Source organism: Metopolophium dirhodum, chromosome 2, assembly GCF_019925205.1.
Source record: "Metopolophium dirhodum isolate CAU chromosome 2, ASM1992520v1, whole genome shotgun sequence".
NCBI classification, from domain to species: Eukaryota; Metazoa; Arthropoda; class Insecta; order Hemiptera; family Aphididae; genus Metopolophium; species Metopolophium dirhodum.
Window position 1 is genome coordinate 19,399,433 of NC_083561.1, and position 24,046 is coordinate 19,423,478.

Genomic DNA, 24,046 nt, shown 5'->3' on the forward strand with positions numbered 1-24,046 from the left:
TCGGGTGACGTGGTGACACTCACGAAGGTATTTGGAACAACTTTGTGAAAAAAAATTGGAAAAAAGTTAAATAGCGTCGTCACAAAATTGGTACATAAAAAAGGCCTGTTCTTTTATACATAAAAGGATTAATTATTTTGTAGTTAAAAATGTATAAAATGTTTAACTTTTATGGCTAAGGATTGAAAATTTAAAACAAGGCTCCACGTAAATAGGTTATATATAAATTACTTTATTCACAATAATATCATCAAATATACTTGGTAATATCATAGGCTGACTGACCGTTTTTTCTCAGAATCGTTTTTCTTATGCAATGATATTATATCATTGAATTCAAATTTAACACCATCCATTACAGTGATCCACTTGTAACCTACTGTACAGCAGAGCGACATCCACTTACCCACCTTTTTTTTACGCATTTCACTATTTCAGTAGCTTGAAATAAAATAAAATATATTATGACCATTGATAGCACGGCGATATCCATAGGCAATTTAGGTACATCAGTATTGTGGTTCCATTTTTCGATCTCATGTCCAATGCCGTGAAAAATAATCTTAAAATTATCGATGTTGGCTAATTTGATGAGGAAACGTCAGGTGTATGAACCATTCAACTATATGTTATGTGACACGCTTTGTATCTAACGGCTAACCACTTCTTTTTTAAAGCATTTCATGTGCTTTATAATGACCAAGTGTAGACTGAAGGCGACCTCTGGATAATATAGTTTCATGTTCTTCTTTACTGCACAGTTGCACACCTAGCGTAGTATCAGCACTGCACATTTTCATACCAGTAAAATGAGTAAATTTGTTGAATTATACATATTATAAGTATTAAGTTTCTAAATAAACATTGACTCAACCATTTGTATTTAATCTAATACGTTATTATACTATATTATATTAATATGTTTGTTGGCAATATGTGCTGTATATACTTAAACGAGTATAGTAAGTTAAGTATATAATTGTAAACTTAGCTGAAAATTACCATACTTTAGACCTCTTGGACAAAATGTATCAATTTTATTTATTTATTTTATTACAAAATAAATCTAAGATATTCAATATTTAATTTAAAAATGTCCATGCTAATTAATTTTTTTAGTATTTAATACAAATGTTTAACGTTCTACTGCATATTACTATTCTTATAGATTCCGTGAGAAAAAAAAAGCAGACTAGATAACACATTTAAAAAATGTTGAATATTGTCAATGTTTAACAAAGTTAGTCATCCGTTAGACTAATAATAATAAAAACAAATATAATGATTTTGTATTGTTTTTTCTCGTACATAGGTTATTTAATATTGTATGCATTCAACAGACTAAAAATGATTAAGGACCTTTAAGTAATCATTTTCAAAGTGAAGACGGTTTATTTCGAATTTTAAAGTTATTATGATACAGGTATAATTTATTATCTGGAATATTTGGTGACGTATATATGTTTGTGAGAATATGTCTACACACAGCTATTTCCATTCACAAGCTAGGTATGTTCATAGTTTATAATATTACAATATGTTACTTATGCTGACACTGTTATACTTTTTAAAAATAAAAATCAACATTTGGTATTCAATACCAAAAGGTAACACACCTTTGACGTTAAAAACAAACTGAGTTGATAGTTTATTATCTGCAGTATTATCGGTAGTGATCGCTGAAAAACTAAATTGTCCACGTTCAATGCAAAATAAAATTATCATGTAAATCAACTATGTTCATCATTTTTTTTTTATGAAAAATATTTTTTTTAGTTTTATCTATAAAAACTATTGAATTTTGTCATTACTCATTACCTAGTTAAAATTATTTTAAGTTTGATGGTGTTTTGGCATGCGCGCTTCGCCATTAGTGAATTTTTTTATGTTCATCGATTTAATATCCTTTTTACTATAACGTGATTGTTATGATCGATTTCGATACTTACATAATTTAGTGTCTGGTATAGAGGTGTGAACAGTGGTGAAAGTTTGAAGCAGTATACTCAGATCTCATTATGTTTATTATGGTCAATGTGATTTTAGTTATTGCCATAAATGTATGATAGAGCTTTTGCGTAAAAACAAAATATAAATAAAGTATATAATTATAAAATATAAGAAAAAAAAATAATAATGACTTTACAGTATTATCAAAATGAACACACTTTGAACGTTGAAAACATTTTAAAAATTCACCAACAATATGAATTCAAGCTCACATTCGATTTTTATAAAAAAATTATAAACGTAAACAATTCTCTCATCAAAATCGTTATCCGTTAAATATTGTGTAGCTTTACTTTACTGTATCAACTAACTATATATAGGTACATAGTCTTTGGCATAAAGAACAATATACAAAATAGTGAATAAAATTGTTGCATGGTATACAAACTGGTATAGTAACATCCATGTTATGTAATATCTATTCTGTTGATGCATTATGGTCATTATAACTACCGATGTAAATCGACTATTGTTGCCTTATAGGTACTTTGTATAACAAAAAGTAGCATGCTGCTAGATATTTTTCCTCTGCAAGAAAAATTGAGAAAAATTGATAATTTTTTAGTGTAGTTTAGGTAGTAGAAACATATCATGTATACAAAACGTTAGAAATATCAGGTAGAAAAATCGGTAGTAACCAGCCCAAAAACATAATATCTATGTTAAAAAAAATTTAAAAAGTCGTATTAAATAAATGATTTTTAATAACTATAATATTATATTATATTATTACATCGTACCTACGCATATAGTTTACAGCATCAGAAATACAGTTTAATGCCACTTTCGGTGTATATACAAAATAGTCACGGAATAAAAACATATTTAACGCCTTATAATATTTTTCCGGTTTCACAGGACATACATAATATGTAAATATAATAATAATAATAATAATAATAATAATATTATATTGATATTGCACAGTGAAAATATTTTCGACGTGAATAGACTTATGTCGTTGTAGTACTTTTACGGTTAAATTATTGTTACATCATAATATATAATATAGTATAATGTATATCTATTTATAATAATATGTTAATATTAGCTATTAGATATTTAATTCACTATAGTTTATCTATGGTATTCGCCTAACTATAAATAAGTACAAACAGATATATTACCTACATTCTATAAAAAAACATATTTATCGTAATAATACTACGATTCGTACACTATGCTTAAAAACCATAATATTTATTTCGTTATTTTTTTGACTAAATGAGCAAACAGTTTACATCCTAACTACCTACATATCTTAAGACTCTATACATACTTAAATCATAATTTATTATAATATTGATTCGATTGACGACGTTTTGCACTATATATTTTGTTGAAATTCATTACGGTGTTGTTCACACATTACACGCGCCTATAGTATTACATTACATTAACTATTTTGCGAAATAGACTATAAAACTGAAAAAATAAAAATTATAATCTAAAATAATAATAAAAATAAAATACAGTCAATGTGTAGTGGCTTGACACGTAAATAACAACGTGCGTCAGTGTTCGTATAATATATGTATCGTCTATAAATACATAATATGTACACACACACATACACACACACATTTACTATCATATAGTAACATTTTCACGAAAAAAAAAAATATAGAAGGCATTAACAATATTATGGGCTGTAAGTATATAATATGGATTTTGATCTGTGCGCAGTTTAGTTGTCTCGTAAAGGAAAATCTTTAACATCGCGTCGACAGTAAATTGTAGTAGCGATACGTTAGGTTAGTCATACGTGTAGTAATATTATACCGGTCGACTGAAATGGCACACAATTTGTAAAAAATAAAACGATATTAAAATATAATATTTTATAATATGTTATGTTGTCCGAGACCGATTTCGAAAACGAACCAAATAGGATCGAGATAAATTTCATGCCGTGGTAATATTATCCTCATAATGACGATGAATCGTACCTACGCGATAAACAATATTAAAATACTATTATTAAAGTGGCTAGCGCATAATATTATTTAAAACATATCTCGGATACTAAACGTATATATAATAATATATATATTTAAATATATGAGTATGTGTGTGTCGCAAGTATAATGTATATAATATATATAAAAAAATTTGTCGAATATTTATTTACAAAAATGATTATTATTACTAAGTATTATATGATAAGACACAGGCACAAGCGATCATTTCCTGGGGTTCGTGTTGTAGTCCACGTACACCCTGACCACCTCGCCCGAGTACTTCCTCTGAGACGGCATAAAGTAAAAGTCCGGTTGGAGCTGATCTCCGGGCCCGCCGGCTGACTGCTGCTGATGCGGCGGCCCGTGGTGCGCCGCGGACGTCCGGTTGGGCGGCCTTTGCGTGTAGTAACCACCATTGTGGTGTGGTGGCTGTTGCGCGGGCCTGGGCAGCGAGTAAGTGCCCGCCGCCCTGTCCTGGTGGTGCATCTGCTGCTGGTGGCCGGGCGGTGGCGGAGGGCGGCTGTGCATGTGACGGCCGCCGCCGTTGGCCGTCTGCGCCGCGGTAGCGGAAGGCCTGTGTAACGACCGCGATTCCGCGTAATGGTTACCGCCGCCGCCGCCACCGTTGTGCGACACCAACTTTGTGGTCAGCGGTATGGTGGACGTGTGGCTCAACGAGCTCGGTGACTGTTTCTCGTCGCCGTCGTACTGGTCGAACGCGTAGTTGGTGTTCGGTCCGCCACCGCCACCAGACGAATAATCCTTCCAGGCCGAATTTACGCCGCCGTGATCCTGAGCACGCGCAAAAATTAAAGCAATTATTGGATAATCCATAGTAAAATTTCAAAGATATGTCATTATTATTAACGTGTGTATATCCGCGGGCTTTCCGATGTATAGATCAGCCGTCGATCGTTATGCGATGCGATCCGCTGGCAAAACCGTAGTTTTGCGTAAATTTTTCTTGGGGACCAAACTTATAGTCTCCTGCCTATAATGTCAAATCAATATAGTTTTTTTTTGTCTCGTCGATATTATTCTCTTTTTATTTTTTTTTGTTTGGTGTAGGGTTAGAGGTAGTTATGAGACGCGAGTTTTGTCAAGTTTTTAGAATTTAAGATTGTTAAATAAAATTGAGTTCACGCGTAACGATTCCATATTGCACGATATCGTTTAAAGTTACTACATCGAAAAGCCTTTGGTCTTTAGACCGACCAGGGTCTTAATAATTTTTGTGATAATAAGCATGAGAAGTCTACAATTTGCGCCGAAAACAACCTTTTTTCCACCACGCCGTGGGAGAAGATGGGAATATTATGTGATACCGAAGTCAAACGGTGACCTCTATTATCGTTTTATTAAAGGTTGATTTCGGCGCAAACAAAACCACTCTCCGCGGTTTACCACCGATTTATTTTCTATAATACATATTACATATTATATATATATAGCAATTATTATTAATATAGTCACATTTCGCAACGGCATAAAAAGAATAATATAATATTTACAAATACAACAAGATAAAATAATAATAATAAGTGTAAAATAGCTATACATTATTATAGTAGTGATAGTGTGAGTGTATGTAGTATTATAGAGGTAGTAGTAGTAGTAGTAATATAGTAAGTGGCAGTAATAATAATGTTAATAAAAATAGGAGCAGTGTGCAAGCGGTTTTTTTTGTTTAAGAAAAGAAAATCGTTCTACGGTGGAAAAACGTGTCCGCCTATTTCTGTACAATGATGGCGTATTCTAGGTACTACTTTTATTCGCGTTTCGACCCACATTCGCAATCATAATAATATTACGGCGATAAATTCCACATGAAGTCAATTTTTTTTTTATCAGAGTAGTAGTTATAGGTGGTATAATTACCACTTTTCTATGAAAGCATAGGTACATTTTTATTCCGTCAATTTGTACCATAATATTGTTAACTTCTTGTGTGAAAAGTAAAAAATGGTAGTAAATAATAATAATAATAATATTGTACGTTCGAAAAGTTGGTACATTTCACGTGCATAGTGAGTAGAATATGTATAATATTGCTATTATTATTATGTAATGATTTGTCATTGAACCAACGAAATAGTAGTTTTAAATGTAAAATACCTATTAGTATGTATTAAACGCAGTTATAATGTCGTTTCGGAAAAAATAACTTATAGGTACCTAGGTACCTACTACTAGAAAAAAAGCGATCAAACGAATATAATAGGCACGCATATACAAAACGATGATTTGTAAAGAATTCAGAGATCTAAAAAAGGGGGATTTATTGAAAGACCTCGATAGAATGAAAAAAAAATATGAATAAAACGTGAGAAAACACCAGCTGCGTAATATTGTATTATATATTGTGCGGGAGTCAAAGACAGAGTTAAATTATTAGTGGGGATGAATGACGGAGCAAAATCAAGTAAATGACTTCACGATCGCAGGTATTATTATATTGTTAGTCGAGTTATCGAAATATTTTAAGTTTAAAAACATCGACGTTTTTGAACACAATTATTACCGAATACGAAGTGAATATTATTAAAGTCGATGAAATACGCGTATTACAATTAACGATTCAATCTATGCTAGATGCATAGGGCACAACAATCAATATTATGATAGATAACTAAGTGAAAAAAGTTAGTAAGAAGACTACAAAATAGGATAATAGCCATTATATTATGATCATGCGTGAAATATCAAAGGGTGATTCCTTTTATATCTCATAATTATTATTTTTCGAATAGTTCAAACGTAGGTACTCAATTATTTTTGTTAAAACATTAAGTAGCTGCGTCTAGCTACTTGTATTGGCACATGGCCAGATTTTTAAGTTACATAATACGTGAAAATTAAATTTTTTTAAGCTGCTGTGTAACCTGTTATTATTATATAATTGTGTGGGCAAAAATAAAATCAAATAATTAAAAGTTTCACATTTAATCACCTAACATAAGTTGTTAGTATTGAATAATGATAATTAATCAAAAAAAAAAATTGGTTGGTTATTGTATTATACATACATCATTATCAATTTATTGATTGTTAATTGTTATAGATGTATATATCATTGGTTAGATCAATATTTCTATTCCTAAAAATATATGACATTGACATTTTTTAAATAGTTTTATTTTTAAATCGAATCAGTACGCATGGGTAAAAATATAAAATAATTGAATCCTACTTTGTTTGCAAAAGTATGAAATTATGAAAAACTAATAAAAATATGCAGTCTTCGTGACTTATGAGTTATATAAGTTATAATATACAATAAGGATATCACGCAAAAAGAAAAGAGAGACAGAGACAAAGAAGAAGTATTGATCAGACTCACCGGGTAATATACTTATATGATATGCGTTATGTGTTTTTTTTTTTTTTTTTTGATTTTCGATATATTTTTAAATTTTGATTTTGATTAGTAACGATGTGTGACGTGTTCTGCTCGGATAGGCGCCCAATGACCAGTGGTGTACATATTGTAAGGGTCGACAGGCGGCCGATATGCGGCCTGAGCTCCAGTCGGGACCGAATAGACCAGCTATACAATTATAGTTATATACGATTACTGCAAGCTCGCCAAATGTTGACGAATACAATAAGCCTAGTTATATTATATACGACAAAGCTAACAATAATAAAGTAAAAGCTCTACGAAAGCCGTTAATATGGATGTACTACATAATATAATATAAACATGATGATGGTCTATATAATAATTCATGGTAATAATAATGTGTGTCACCGTAAACTCAAAAATGCATGACAACGGCAGTGACAATAATTACCTTGTGGTTTGGTCGGGGTCTTCGAGCTGTCTTGTAGATGGTGCATCCAGCTTGAACAATGGCAATAAACACCAAAGCGGAAATGCATCCTATAACGATCCACAACTTTGTCGTGGACAATAATATACTGTCATTGACGTGTTCCTCTAACGGAATCGTACTGGACACTGCAAATCATAATATTTAAAATAATAGTATATTATACAGTTGAATTATTTCGATGTCGATATTGTACAATGTACCTATATAATCGAATGTACGAAATAAAATATATAGCTTGCAAATAGAGTTGGGAAAAGGGTGAGTGGTGTGAACGATTACCTGGTACCTAATACTTTATATTATAAACGCTTTTCATAAACGAATCAATCACCTAATGAATATACTATTCAATATTCATACTATCTGTTTTAATTGTCGAAAGCAAAGCTTTACTGAAATCGGCTTTGTTATAGATTATATACGTGTATAATATACTATCGTTTCGTCTATCGATAGTTTTGAATTGAAAATAAATAAAAATGGTGTACCTAACTAATGAAATGTAAATTATATTTCATATCACTTACGTGGCGCTGCTTCGAAAACAAAGTACTTAGGGTCTAACGATAGAGCGCCTACGTGGCCGCTGTTTACGGTACTCCTTAAAACACGCTCCAACTGTTCGGCACCCTCGTCCGTTCCCAATGCACGGCCGCGCGATCCACCGCCACTCTCGTCTAACTCGACACTCATTTTGGCAACCACGTTGTCGTTCTCTCTGTAATAAAAATAAACACAAAATCACTCAGTGAAATAAAATATAACGCTAAGCCGGGTATAATATATAGTTAATCGGCCAATGTTCGGATAGGTACATGAAGATCATTCGGTGAAAATAATACTTCGGTACACAATGCACTCAAAACGCACTCGCGGTTAATATTGTAATGAAATAATCAAAATATTTGTGTAAAAAATACAGTAAAACTCGCTCAAGACCCTCTTCGAGGGACGAGCACAAAAGAGCGTCTTATGCGGGAAAGCGTCTTAAGCGAACTTTACGCTGTACTACAATATTATAATACACGTACTGAGAAAACTCGTCGACGCTGATCTTGTAGAATTCGGGCAATTTTGTCAAGGTCTTCTTGAAACCACTGGTGACCGTGTTGGCTAGGGCGTCAAAGTCGGGACTTCCAGCCGGGGGCACAATGAAATTTTCACCCAATTTCACCAACTTGATGGCCACGTTGAACGCCGCTTTCGGCGCAGTCGTGGTGGTGGCCGATTCCCAATCTTCTTCTGCAAACAAACATAATATTATAATCACACTCAAGTCAAAAACACAACTACGAAAATGTTATAATTTAGTTTAGAAACCTTACCGGCACCGCAGGATCTTATGCACACTCTGTCGTTTGAAAACATTGGCAAGACTTCGTGTTTTTTGATTTTTTTGTTCACCGGGTTGTAACCGCCTCCTTTGACGATGAACGTTAAATATAGACACTTATCATCCGCAAACATCATATCCTGTTATTTTAAAGCAACGGTTAAACCATGACACCATGACACGTTTAAATGATATTTTAATGAAGATATATCAGGTATGTAACCTAACCTGTTGGGGCTGTCAATTGAATGCATTATTTATTCTATATGATGGCATTAAACAATACTTTGTAGAATGAATAATTAATAGTTTGATCAAAATTTGTTTTACATTATATAAAAGATGTTTAGGTGTATAGGTATGGTACTTACATGAAATCCTGTTTTTATATTTTAATAGTTTACCTATAATATGTTATAATTGTGTAATTTGCTCAAAACAGTTTTATTTCTTACAATTGATGCTTTGAATAAAGTATTTTCATAATATTATTATCATTCCAAAAAAATAATTTAGACTTATTCAAACTGCATTTTTTTTATATGTTTGTGATTTTTTAGCATATTTTGTAAATTTCTAGTATTGGCGTGTCAAATGTGCGTGTCTATTAATCAGTTTTTTAGTGCATTAAATGCACACACCTAATATCTTGTGGTATTCATGTTTTTAACGATAAAATTGATAATAATTACCTTGGTATCGCCGGTCGATCGTTTCCTCATAAAGCTCAACGTTGTCAATCCTTCGGCGGTGTTACCGGTTATATTGCTCAAGTCTTGTGAAGCATCCAACAGCGGAGCAGTGTACCCGTTTATCCACGTGTCCATAAGGAACGGCCTTCCAGCTTTATCCACCCATCCAATTATGGCGTCCGTTTGACTCTAATGAACCACAAAAACAGGAGTTACAAACGAAATTCAAACGATGAGGTGTCTATTTTCAAAATCAACTATAAACCATATTTAAATTTAAATTTAATTGTTTTCACAATCAAATCACTTAATTGTTCCTTTGAAGTTTTCGAATGTACCTATTTGATGTTCCACATTTTTTTAAAAATATTTGGTGGTTTTGAAAACATGGAATCTATAATGTCTCATACGGACGACTTAAATATTTAGTTATATTTCATAATATATCGGTTAGTTGTTTGAATAAACTTCTAAATTCAAAGTGTTTGTTCACGATATCTGCGATGTTATATTAATCGTATTACACCTATACATCTTACCATTTTGTGGTCGTCCGAAAACCCAATACCGGTCCAAGTACTGGTATGCGTGGTGGTGATCGTGAATCGCATGTAATCAGTTTTCGACGAATAAGTCCACACTACGTGGTACTCGCACTGACCAGCGGTTACGTTACAGCCTTTTGGGGTTGACCACTGACCGTAACAGTTGCTGGGCGCCGGCGAGGAAACCTGCTGGACGGACGGATTGTTATTACGACTGGTCAATGGGTTTTCGGCGGTTTTCGTCGATTCTTGATCGTCGACCGATGGTTGCTGTCGTCCGGGCTCATCTACGATAATAAAGTGCGTACCATTATAGTGAAAGTCACATTGTCATTATTATGCGTCGCGAAGACAAACGGTGTGAACCGAGAAAAAGTATTGTGCCCGTAACCCGGACAAAAACGTTTTAAAATTAAATATAAATAATTTAGGTGTATAAACAAGACACGAGATAGGTATTCTCGATTAATATAATGATAGAGTTTAAAATTTGTATTTAATATCAGACATTATAATATTATATGCGTGGTGCAGTGACTGCGCAAAAATATACTTAATGTTTTGGTAAATTTGTATGACTGTGTCACTTGTGTGTGCCGAAAGCCGTTAAATCTGACGGCGATCGCATCAGTAAACAATTTTGATACAGATATTATTTTAATATTATATATTTATATACAATACGATGATTTGCAGCTCAAAGAGTGAGCTACACTGAACTCGTAAGCCCCAATACAAGAGAAAAATAATTATAATTATTTGTATATATTGTACATCGATGAGCTTACGAAAGTATAATCGCGGACAAACCGGTTAATGATAATGGCAATAGACATATGGGGAAAATCGAAAATCTGTAAACATATTGCTGGAACGCATCTTTTGTAAATTAATAGAATAATTACGTCAGTGACAATAAAATAGGCGAGTATAATAATGCTCAATAGTGGAAAATATATAAATATGTTATGTAGTGATGAGTATTTATAATATTATTAATATTTATTTTTTTTATATTAAATTGTTTTCCTATATTTAAGGTTGAAAAACGATATTATGTTTTATGTTCACAATTATTGTATACGCGTATTATAAGACGTATAATACCTATATGTTAGTTATACATAGGTTTTTTTTATGTTTAATTTTGATGCCTACTGATAATAACTGATTGCACTCTGAAAATACGTAAGTATTACTGTGCATAAAATATTTTCTGGCATTGACATATTTAATAGAAACCAATAAGTCTCGAAATAATATTGAATCCCCATTAAAACATTTTTCACAACAGTTTATTATAATTTATAACATTAAATAATCTATGGACAATTTCTAAATGAACCGTAAGTCAGTGTTAGATTTTTTAAGTCACTAATAACAAACTTTAGTTTCAATTTGATATTTTTTCAAATATAGTTCAATATAGTCGTGTTAACATTTTTTTTAATAACTCTATAATCAAAACCATGTGATAATTACCGAAAAAGTTAATAGAAATCACTCCACGCTGGGATCCGTGACCGTGATATTTAAGTTCATCTTGTTTGTAAAAATCTTTTACAAAAGCAACATCTTTTTCCAGGCCAGATTTTGGAGAATGCTGATAGTTTTTCTGTTCTTGACCCTTAGCCCAAATCACGTGCATAACATCATCTACAATAGAGTGATCAGTAGGTTCGGTGGCTATAAAAATATAATAATATTTAATTAGAATCTAATGCAATAGAGAAATAATAATATATATTTCCAAATATCTAAAAACGTTAGTCACCCTTGAGTTTCTTTCTAAAAGCAATAGTCGTAACTCCATCTTTTTCGAATCCAACTGCAGCGATTAAATCATTCTTTCCACCCCAAAATCCGTCTACACGTGGTGTTGACCTGATGAAAAATATTATAATATTTTACCCGTAGGAAAATTTAAAAATAAAACAATTTACCTGTCTCTAGTGTAATAGTCCCACACTCTGCTAGCTGATCCTCGAGCACTCCCTATCACTAAATCTGTGCAATCCATTCCGTTAAAATCAGCTTTGGGTGTGTACGTATTGAGTTTCATTTCTAAAATATGAGCAATCACAATATTTAATAACAGTTGTTAAATATTTGTTCAGAAAAAAAAAAAGAAATGATAAACGATATTTTAACATAGGTACTTACATATTTTTAATTAATAATTACAATTTATTTTCTGTGAGTACATTCATAAAACATTATAATTAAACAGTACGTTGACATATTTACAACAATATTATTGTAATATGTGATGTTATTAAAATAATATAGTCGTTAACTTTAACTATGTCAAATAAATATTTACCTTTTTTGGCGGGAGTTTCGTGTTGATGTTCATGATTATGGTCGTGAGTATGATGATCATGTTGATGATCGTGGTTATGGTCGTGTTCATGTGATGAGTGGTCGTGTTCATGTGAAGAGTGATCGTGGTGGTTATGGCCTTCCTGACCTTTCAACCTTGGTTCTGGCTCTGATTCTGGTTGAGGTTCTAATCGATTTGTAATTTATTATAATATTTTGTACAAAATATATCAATATTCCAAGATTTTATAGATAGCTTACCATTTGGGGTTGATGCTGATCTAGTATTTCGTAATTGGGCAAACACTGTAAAAAAATATAAGAGCGTGGATTATGAAATTTTTAATTGAAGTGTATTATTATTATTGAAATGTAAATGAACGAACAATTAATTATAAAAATAAAATTATGTTCAATAATCGTCCAAATAGTATGATTGTTATAATACGTGATTAGTTATAAAAATAATTTTTAGTTTTTACTAAATAAAAAGCATTATGCTACTTGATATTTTCTACGCTGCAAGGAAAAAAATGAATCGCAGATATGTTTTTGAATTATCGACGTTTTGGCTTTCTGGCAATTAGAGTTTAAAGCCATAGTTACAAATGTCAAAAAATGTTTGTATTTATAAAGCTGAGTAACACTGTAACTACTATAGCACAAACAAAATTCGAATAAGTAAAATTTAATTATATGATTAAAAAATATGTATGCACCAGAGGCAACCTAGATACTATAACGCGAAATCAGTCGGAAAAAAAGTTGTACCCAGCCCAAAAACATATCTTAGCCAAAAAATGTTAAATGTAATTAATGGCTGGAAATTGTGTTTGAATATAATTTTAACAAATAAAAAGTTACCTGGCCTTCCATTAGATCTAAACGGTGCACTAGAAGTTGATGCTGCAGCTTCCGGTTCATCGGAAGGCTTTGGTTTTTGCAGTCGACCTCTGGTTCGGAAAAATGATGGTTTCGGCCGAGTAGAACTTGCAATTGTTGTCGTTGACAAAGTAGTAGGTTCTGATGAAGGTTCTGCAGTCGTTTCGGGCTCCGGTTCTGGTTCAGGTTTGCTACTTGATTTCTGCCCTGGTGTTTGTTTTGGTTCTGGTTCACTCTTTGGTTCTGGTTCAGTTTTGGGTTCCGGCTCGCTCTTTGGCTCTGGTTCACTTTTTGGTTCAGGCTCACTTTTAGGTTCTGGTTCGCTCTTTGGTTCTGGTTCGCTCTTCGGTTCCGGCTCGCTCTTTGGTTCCGGCTCGCTCTTCGGTTCCGGTTCACTCTTTGGTTCCGGCTCGCTCTTCGGTTCAGGTTCGCTCTTTGGCTCTGGTTCACTTTTGGGTTCCGGCTCGCTCTTTGGCTCTGGTTCACTTTTTGGTTCGGGCTCACTTTTAGGTTCGGGTTCACTCTTTGGTTCTGGTTCGCTTTTTGGTTCTGGCTCACCTAATGGTTCTGGTTCGGGTTCAGGTTTGGGTATTGCTGCTACAGCTTTTGCACCAGGCAAGTCTGCTAATGCTGGGAAATTCTTACACTCTGCAGTCAAATCTTTTGGTCGCCAACCTAACCCTAAGTAACTGGTACTGTTCGCTCTTAACACAACTTCTATCTCGCCTTCTTCTTTGAATATTTTCCAATATAAATGAAAATCTTTTGAAAGCTCTCTAAACCTGTGATTGCTCAAATCGATTTCAGTTGATTTCAACGACGAACCTGAAAAATAATCATAAATCTTATATATAATTTTGCATTTTTAAAATTTTGATTTCTAATATTGTATCACGTTATTGATAATTTAATATATTTTGCGTTGCTTTCACTAAATATACATAAATGTTAATGCTATAACAACATTGATAGACTTTAAGGAACTATACATCATGCTGCCTCCCAGAGTTAGAGTACATACAATGGACTCAATTTACACATGTTATATAAATATGATAATATATTTTGAAGGTTGAATAATGTCTTATACCCTTCATGTCAGTGTCAAAACTCAAACCATAATATCTGCAGCTGACCATTCCGTTATTTAAAACCGTAATAACTGTGAAATTATTAACACTCTCTTATTATATACTTGACGTATAGAAATCGCCCAAATACCATTTAGAAAATATACACAAAACATAGTATAATATGCTATAATACAACTTATAACTCATCTATGATTATTAAACATATTTCTTACGTTTAGTGCACGCAGGTCCAAACCATCCGGGTTCGCAATAACACTGTTTCCTAGGAGCGGTCGTCGCGTGGACATCTATACACCTGCCTTGATCGCCACAATCGTTGTCTTCAATGCATTCATCTTTGTATTGACATCTGGGTCCGTAATACAGTTTGTCGCACCGGCACTTCGATAATAAGTAACGGCCTTTGCCACTGCAGTCTTCTCGGTAATTTTTTTCTAACAAAATAATGCAATCAAACATCAATATATGCTTGGATTACGTGTTTTTAAGGAAATTAAAATAATTCGTCGATTTTTAGGGAGTTGTGTTTATAACTAATCATACACATGTATGATATGACGTTTACTTTATGATTCGTAATCAACGTTTATTTGAACGGATTCGAGATTCACTGACGGCTACTGAGTTTTGTGTACACCCTTAAATTAAGGGTACAAAATAGTTGTTATAATATAACAAATAAATATGCGAATAATAATTACTGTTTTTGATATCGACATCTGCGCACGACCAAAATCTGTAGCTATTGCTGAATTCTAATGCTTCTCTGAGTAATCTAATGGTACAATCTTCACAAACGAAATCCCCCGGCAACTGAACGGCGTACGATTGAGCTCTGGAAAAAAATAAACCAACAACCACAATTAACGGGGATCGTCATCATAACGTGATAATATTAAATTATTATTATTATTATTTTATGCCGAATGTAATACAATAGATTATTGTTGTAGATGTATTATTGCAAAATAATTATTGAGTACTTAAAAAAACAAAATGTGATGTAATGATTTTACAGTCATACTCCATAGACTTTCTCCAGTCAAGTCAAGTCAAATAACAATATCGACAATAGTACTAGTTAGATACAATGCTATTGATTTACACGATGAATACAAAATGTTAATTAATTCATTATTAGAATGACGGTTTTTATAAATCAGAATTCCAAAAGTTATGAAAAAATAAATTGCCTCATTAGTACATTACATCTTATAAAATACTATCGGATTATATTTTATTATAAACTATAAATAATAGATAGAATACCAATACATTTAAAGTGAACCTTGATAACTAGGTATACATAACGTCATAGTGAACCGATAATTTACAGATTAGTTAAAACGTACACAGTACTATATCAAATTACAAATACGAAACAAGAACAGAAAACAATAAGACAGTATGAAAAATATTATACCTATACTACGTGTAGAAAAACAAAATAAGTAGGTAAGTAGGTAGTTTTTTTATAGCCATAAGTAGATAATTTGATTAACTATATTAATTATTCAATAAAAATAAAATTATCACGATTTTATTTAAATTTTTATTTTAAAAGGTTCGTGTTACGTAATTCTTCTAAGGATAAAGGAACTGAATTAGGTACTGTACAGCGAATCGATGGAGGTCTATAATTATGATTATATATTATAATATAATATTACTTATTCAAATATTTGTTCGCAAACATTAGGTAATTTGTTATATACCCCTGCGAATAAAGTATAAACCCACCGATGGCACGACTTAAGAATGAATAGTCACACAGCAAACATCACAATCGTTTATTTGTGAACGTCTCATAAATACTATAAATTAACAGGCTTCAACTTAACAGGCTATGGAAATGTGTACCCTCAATAATATTGAATATCACACTAGTTATTACTTATTAGATACAAAAATAGTCAGATCAGAACTCACGTTTTGGTACGTGGTATGAACATTGATCTGCGTTCATTTATCAAATCTCATGCCATGCCATACAATAATATGATACATTAAACTTTATTCAGTTACCAATAAAACATAGATAACATTTTAATAATAACAAATTAATCCACTCATAGGGTATAGAAGTATAACTGTGGATATACTGGAAAGACGGGTAGAATTGTACATACAATTATGGTTTGAAAATATGTTTTACTTACTATTATGGTTTCTATCAAGGTTTAAAATGTATAATTAAGTATGTGAAAGTATTAGAAATTCATATTTTAATTTCAAATAAGTGATATATATACCTACTTAAGGTATGTTTTACTATAATATCAGTTACCTAACTATAATTATTACAAGATGGTAATTAATTTTCAAAATTTCGACTACGTCATAACGTTAAAACGAATATTGCTAAAGAATAATAATTTTCAAGATTTGAGTATTTCACATCAGTCATTTTTCGATCAATAAATAACGTTTAAAATAAAGTTCAATTAATATATTTAAACCATTGACGTAGGTATGTAAGATAGTTTTTACAGAAAATGAAAGAAAATATGACTCACTGTCGTAATTGTCAGTTATTGCGTTTTGTTCTTATCGTTCCATAAAAACTTGCAATAATTACTTAAGTATTTATCATAGTTTTTTGTTCATAATATTTTTATGTTTAGAAATAAAAATTAACATTTTTGTCAAGAATTTAGAAAGAAGTACCACCTACCCGGTAGTTTCTACCATGTTGTTACCAGACCATGTTTTAGATTATTGTCTGTTTTTACAACATTTACACTATTTTTTTCCCCGAAAGATGAGTCTTGATGACGACAACAACGACAATAAATGTTATTACTTATCATTAATATTATTTTGGCCATTTTTTCAACATAAATTAAACCAAATGCACACAAATTTGTTGATATATCTACAACCATACAAGTATTATAGTATATATATATATATATATTAGTTAAAATAAAAAATTTTTGGTTACCAACACTAATGTTAGAAATAAAAAATCCTGTCTGTGGAGTAGAGAAGAGAAAAAAAAGAAGGAAAACATGAACATTAAAGCTTCTAAATTTTATGTATTTTTACAAATTAGTTTTTTGTGTATTAATACATATTATATTTTAGGGAAAAATATAACAGGTACTTAATTAGTAGGTACATTAATTATTTAGTTATTTTAAAATTAAAGAATATATTTTTATTAATTCAATTGTTTAATTAATAAAAACGAATGTTCCTATTTTTATGTTTTTAGTATTTATATTAATACAAAATTTAATTTTGAAATTATATTATGTTTTGTAATAATAGTATTACGATAAAAAAAATGAGTAATTTTTTTTTAAAAGTGTCAGTTCTGTTGCATTATATTTACAAGTAATATCTTACGTAAGTATTAAAGACATAATAATTTGTTCAAACTACTAAATTATTTAATTCAAAAACAGGTAACATTTTAGTGTTTTACTTTCAATTTAATGACAGTAATTCTATTAATTAATTGTATATAGTAATAAATAATATATATAATTAATGAGCAGTGATATTACTGATATTATTTCTTAACAGTTAACAGTAAACAGGTAATTTATAAAGGTATGTAGTATGAGTAGGCCGGCCAAAAAGGCCAATATTATAATTTTAGGGATAAAAACAGCACTGCATTTTTTCCATTTATGGGGGCCCCCCACAACTTAGTATCGTTCGCTAGAGGACTTAACCCCAACTAAATAACTACCTACTAACAATAATTGTTGATTTTATTGATTGATTTCTTTATTCATATAAATATTTCCTAGTGTAAATTAATTAAAACAAAAGAAACCGTTTAAATGGAGTCGTTTTAAAAAATAGAAATTGGCGATGATTTATAAATTACATTTGTCATGCCATAAAATTGAGCATGAAAATTCATCGCTGTATAATCAATTTATATATAGCTCGTATTATAATATAGTAGATATGCTTACTCAAATAGATTAAAATTGATAATATTATGCTGTTTTTTATTTTTGTATAAATGGCAATACAATATGATAATAAAAAAAATAGTTAACAAAGTTAATATAATTATGACGTGTTGATAAAAACCAAAATTTTTCAAATAATAATCAGAAATGAAAGTTTTAAACTTCTTCATCAAAGATCAGTTTTTCTCCTCGAGTCTATATATTATATTATTGCATTGTAATATATCATTGTAATATAAAGGAGTAATAAAAATATATTATGCCCTAAGCTAGGTATGTGACAAGTTTTGTATACATCACGACCAATTTGTATACGAGAAGAGGGCGTATTGTACACTTATTACATCGAACTTGATCATATTATATTATTATACGTATTTAAATCATAAAAGTTTATTATTATTTTACTATATAGATTTCCTTGTTGACACACTGCAAGGATAACGTGGTAGGTACACATCACGACTGTTGATTTCATTATGACATTTAGAAGACAAATATTTATGATTCGTATTTCATATAACGTCATACTGATTAAAAATAATATTCAGTATTAAATTTAAATAACGTATTCGAATACCTACCTACAATAGATTATAGACGCATAATGACCATAACAATATTGATATCATGACGAAATAAAACTAAAATGGGAATTGTTTTTTTAGAAACGTAATTTGTATAATACATTAGTTATTCACACAAATATATTATAGATTATTTAATTAAGTAAATAATTAATTATTTTTTATATAAATTTTATGTTTTTGGGATGGGTACAGATATTTTTATTTTCTAACCAATTTTGCGTGATACTTTGTTATAAAAACGAATAAAATGTAAAAATTACATAATTCCGACTAGTTATATACACAATTAATGGAAACTTATTAATACTTATTCATAAATTGTCTTCGAAGTGGAAATATCTAGTAACAGGCTATATTTGTCTTTTTTTAAAAACTATTTTAACTTTAAAGAATAGGTGTGCTTTCTTGTCTTGCTACCAACTATTTTGTTTAGATAATACACATAATATATCTACATAAATTAAATATTCTATGTACAAAAATACTTTGATGCATTTAACATGAAAGAAAAAATGTAAATAATTATATTTTTATATCTAAACACCGTTTATTAATAGCATTTATTATGCTATGTACACAATTTTCTTAATATTGCTATTAAAACATATTTCGACATGGTTTTCTTCTACGACACTCCAACACGAATTATTTCACCACGAAAACGTCAACGATAGTAATAATTTATTAGGCGTAATTATTTCTAAACGCAATTCACTTCCTATAACGTCCGTTACATAGGTAGGTAGTAAAATTGACTTTTAGAGACTCATTGGAATAAAACACCGTGGTACTAATAAAAAATAATATTTATAAATATACATGTTATAATATTATTTTAAAATTGTATTTTCAGAAACCTATAATGAGTTTCTGGAAGTATGATTTTTTATTTTTTAAATTCTTATTACAATATTATTATAAAAATCGATAAAAATAAACAATCATATAAATTGGCTCGTATAACTACCTACATCGGCATCTCGATTGTATATAAAGTACAAAAATTATATTTAATTTTTATTATTATTGTACGTTAAGTGTTGTTGATTAAAAAAATAATATATATTTATTATTTCTCGTTCATGATGACACAAGAAAATAACTATTGCGGCGCGAGTACACTCTCTAATGTGGCAATGAAATAAATATAGATAACTTATATGATTAATAAAATAATACGACGACAGCTATAACTATACCTACCCAGTAGAATGCGGTTTATATGGTTTTAGAAATTATAAATCGATTTTACAATTTTAAGCTGAGGTTGTAAATAATATGTAATTGTTGTTTTAATTTTTCTTTATCCACAATTAATTATAAACTACTATAATCTAACTATAAAAATATGTATTTATAATTTAAGTTAATATTTGCTTTGATAACGGTAACCTGTATATTGTTGTTAATTGAATGCATTAAAAAACTCCTAACATGCGTGCACACTTATTATGTAGTGATGACTTATAATTGGCATTAATTATTTTAAATAATAATGATGATGAATAAAATGTAAAATAAACTTTTATCAAGATTACGTTTATTCTTATTCTTAATTGCCAATACAATTGTATATAATATTATATAAAATACAATTTTTCTTTTTTTTTTTTTTTAAATCAATAATAAGTAACTTAACCTAACCTAGGTTAGCTGCCACCTTTGTAATAGTCTTATATTTTTTTTGACACGCGCTGTCGACAACAACAACATTCTAAAAATATTTTTTATTTAGAAACGAAAATCAAATTATTATTGGTATCAATATTTACCAATAAAAAGTGCCGGTGAAATTTGTTAAAAAACCATCAACAACTTTAATTTATTAAAATAAGCGAAATATTATGACGTTTGAAGGAAAGAAATTTAATGAAAACATATATTTTAATAATAATATGCGCACAAAACCTAAAATATACATTTTCCCACAAGCACAGTAATGTAAACCAAATATTAATATAGAAATGTTTTTTGGCTGGGTACAACTTTTTTTTCTAACCGATTTTTCGTGGGGTCGAATTTCGTATTTATTGTCATGCATAGAAACAAAAATCGGGGGACGAGGTGGCCGAGCGGTCTAACATGACGGATTCGGCACAGCCGGTCCAAGTTCGATCCTCGACCACCGGGCGGCATTTTTCTCCGTGCAAGTCACGGTGTCCGGAGAACAACTGCCGCCATCCCCCACCCGGGAATGGCAGATACCTACGGGTGCCCAATCAAGAATTCTGCCAAACCCAACACACACGTGTTCCTTCCCCTACCGACACTAACAACCCACAAACAAACCACTACAGCTAATGGCCATAGTTGCCGAAGCTTATAAGATCAATAAAAAAAAAGTATCAATCGTAACAAAATGTAGCAGGTTACTAGATATTTTTTCACTGCGCTATACCCAAAAATATATCTATGATTCCTCAATTTTCCTGGCAAATGAAAAATATTTAGTAGGTAGCATGCTACTTAAATTCTTAGATTGTGCATTTACAATTCACAGCTCTAGTCGAATGAAAAATAGTTAATGTGCTAAAACAATTTTTAGATATTTTAATATTATTAATATTAATAATAATATTATACAAGTAATAACGATTTTAGTATTTGCAGAAGATTGATTGTTTGTAATAATAGATAACTTTAGTTTGATCGATTGGAGATAGACGTTAAAACGTAGCAATCTCTAAATTAAATAAGATTTTTCTAAAAATATAAATTTACAGATTCTTAATTTTATCGATGGTATGTTACTATAGGAAGTCATGTGCAAACTTCCTGGACCTCCATACTCTCATCATCGCATAGAGTAATTTTATTACATTCGTTTTGAGACGCGAAAGTAGCTAGTCTATTCGTTTTATATATATTCCCATAGTCATGCATTACGGCCGAGTCGCGTTAAGGTTATTATTATTTAATATTATCGTTGCGCAGATTTTGCCTTGACATCTTTAACTCGGTCCGAAATCGTGAACAGTGGGAACGGCCGTCGTTAAAGCACACGCTTATAATATAATATTATTGACCGTCATCGAGGAGCGCTGTTCACAAGCAGGAGTTTAACTCTCCTTCTCCATCGGCAGTTTTCCCACCGAAAATTAAATTCACGAGCATTTAACTCGACGTGTTATTATGGCAGGAGAGTATATAGGTATAATCAAAGAAAGCACGTTTTATTATTATTATATATATGTGTTTGTATAAAATATATTCGGCCTGCGTGCCCCTCCGCCCGTCAATTCACTCGGCCAAGATCCATTCTTGTGTCAATCAATAATAAAATTGGTTGACGTGATAATGCAACGCGTACCTACCTACGTGTATTTTCGTTTGTTTTTTTTTCAATACTCGAGACGTAAACATGTATCAACAACGAGATTAAAATATGACTATAGTGATTCGGTAAGAAAAATGGCGAATTTGTTTCTCTTTGTGTGTGACATAAGTCTAGCCAATCGCTTATAAGTGTTATCATAACTAAATATCAAAAATACAATATCAACATAATATAACATTATGATAACTACTACATAACATAATATAAAAATCAAATCAAAATATATTCATGAATATACTGCAGTACATTCAATAGTTATTTTGAATTTAAAATGACAAAAGCATAGTATACCTCTACCTGTCCTACCTACTTAACTACTTTCGTTATGCATGTAATATCATTATTTAGAATAAAATCAAATATAATAAACAATTTTTTTCATATCAAAAATAATATTGTCTCGCCTCTTGATGTTCTGTTTAAAGGTTTCCTTAGACTGCAGTTGTTAATTATTATAGCTAATGAAACGAAATCACTGATGTGTGACGTATTTATAAAAAAATATGTACAATAAAGCGAAGTAAATTGATGAAGAATTTAGGTTTTTTTTCTTAAAATCAATAAGTTTCGAATCGTATATGTCGGTTATACACATAATATATTATGATACGTTGTTACTATATAATATAATACGTTACATTTAGACCCCCTCATCAAATGTTGGGCCCCTGTGCTAAATGTTTTATGGGTTTTTATTCAAAACTACCAATAAAATACAACTCATTACAAGCGATACAATTGTCCCTATATACGATTTCTATACTAAATATTATAATATACAATTAATACTTATTAATATATAATATTTATGATTCATACATATCGAGTAGCTAAACTCCGACAACTTTTTGATAATAATGTGTATTAACAATTTTTATACTTAATAGGTACATCCGAATATTATTGTATTTAAATATTAATAATAATTAATTTGTCTTATTACGTTTTTATAAGTCACGATAATGTAAATAAATAAAATTTAGTTTTTGATTCCCAAATACGTAAATATACGTAGTGTTTTTAAAATGATTTCTTACGTAGTGGAATACTTTGATTAATACATTTATACATTTGATTAATTGATAAATCGTAAGTAATAGTGCCTAACGTAAGTATCTACCTAGAACCTATATAGGCACTAATGCACTAAAGTAGTACCTATAATACTGATATTTATTGATTAAAGTAGCAATATTTCTAGCTAGTTATTTTTTATGGTTAAGTGTTTACATCACTGTCGTTCAAATCATGTAATGATCCGTACAAACAAACAACTTATTGTCAATAAAAAAGGAATAATAATATTATGATGACTGAAAGTAAAAGTAAAATACGCGTATTCATCTATTCTAATGGTCAGTATAGTTTAAAAAATAACGGAAATATAATTTTGTAGTAATAGTATACCTACTATTTTGTATCAAATTTATAATAAAATGTAGGTACCTACTTATATAATATAATATCATTGTGAAAAAAAAGTAAATTCCATATTATTTTTGCAGTATAATA

The 24,046-nt window shown here is 30.5% G+C and overlaps 1 protein-coding gene across 2 annotated transcripts in view; it reads right to left on the reverse strand.

Moving 5' to 3' along the window:
* Nucleotides 1-2,694: 2,694 nt before the first annotated feature.
* The window catches only part of LOC132937981 (uncharacterized), a 48,476-nt gene continuing 27,124 nt past the window's right edge, over nucleotides 2,695-24,046 (reverse strand). Inside the window, exons 5-20 of one of the 2 annotated variants that reach the window (XR_009663862.1) lie at nucleotides 15,377-15,510; nucleotides 14,888-15,109; nucleotides 13,564-14,406; nucleotides 12,961-13,005; nucleotides 12,701-12,886; nucleotides 12,321-12,441; nucleotides 12,152-12,261; nucleotides 11,860-12,063; nucleotides 10,372-10,664; nucleotides 9,833-10,021; nucleotides 9,133-9,280; nucleotides 8,839-9,049; nucleotides 8,335-8,525; nucleotides 7,766-7,932; nucleotides 7,312-7,518; nucleotides 4,624-4,763 (exon numbers count right to left, since the gene is read on the reverse strand). Coding sequence is in view for 1 of the 2 variants with exons in the window: in XM_061004623.1 (XP_060860606.1) it covers nucleotides 4,194-4,763; nucleotides 7,766-7,932; nucleotides 8,335-8,525; nucleotides 8,839-9,049; nucleotides 9,133-9,280; nucleotides 9,833-10,021; nucleotides 10,372-10,664; nucleotides 11,860-12,063; nucleotides 12,152-12,261; nucleotides 12,321-12,441; nucleotides 12,701-12,886; nucleotides 12,961-13,005; nucleotides 13,564-14,406; nucleotides 14,888-15,109; nucleotides 15,377-15,510 (3,634 nt within the window). In the remaining variant the exon portion in view is untranslated. Of the gene's footprint in view, nucleotides 4,764-7,311; nucleotides 7,519-7,765; nucleotides 7,933-8,334; nucleotides 8,526-8,838; nucleotides 9,050-9,132; nucleotides 9,281-9,832; nucleotides 10,022-10,371; nucleotides 10,665-11,859; nucleotides 12,064-12,151; nucleotides 12,262-12,320; nucleotides 12,442-12,700; nucleotides 12,887-12,960; nucleotides 13,006-13,563; nucleotides 14,407-14,887; nucleotides 15,110-15,376; nucleotides 15,511-24,046 lie in introns of both variants that reach the window. The other variant, XM_061004623.1, reaches the window with a different exon arrangement.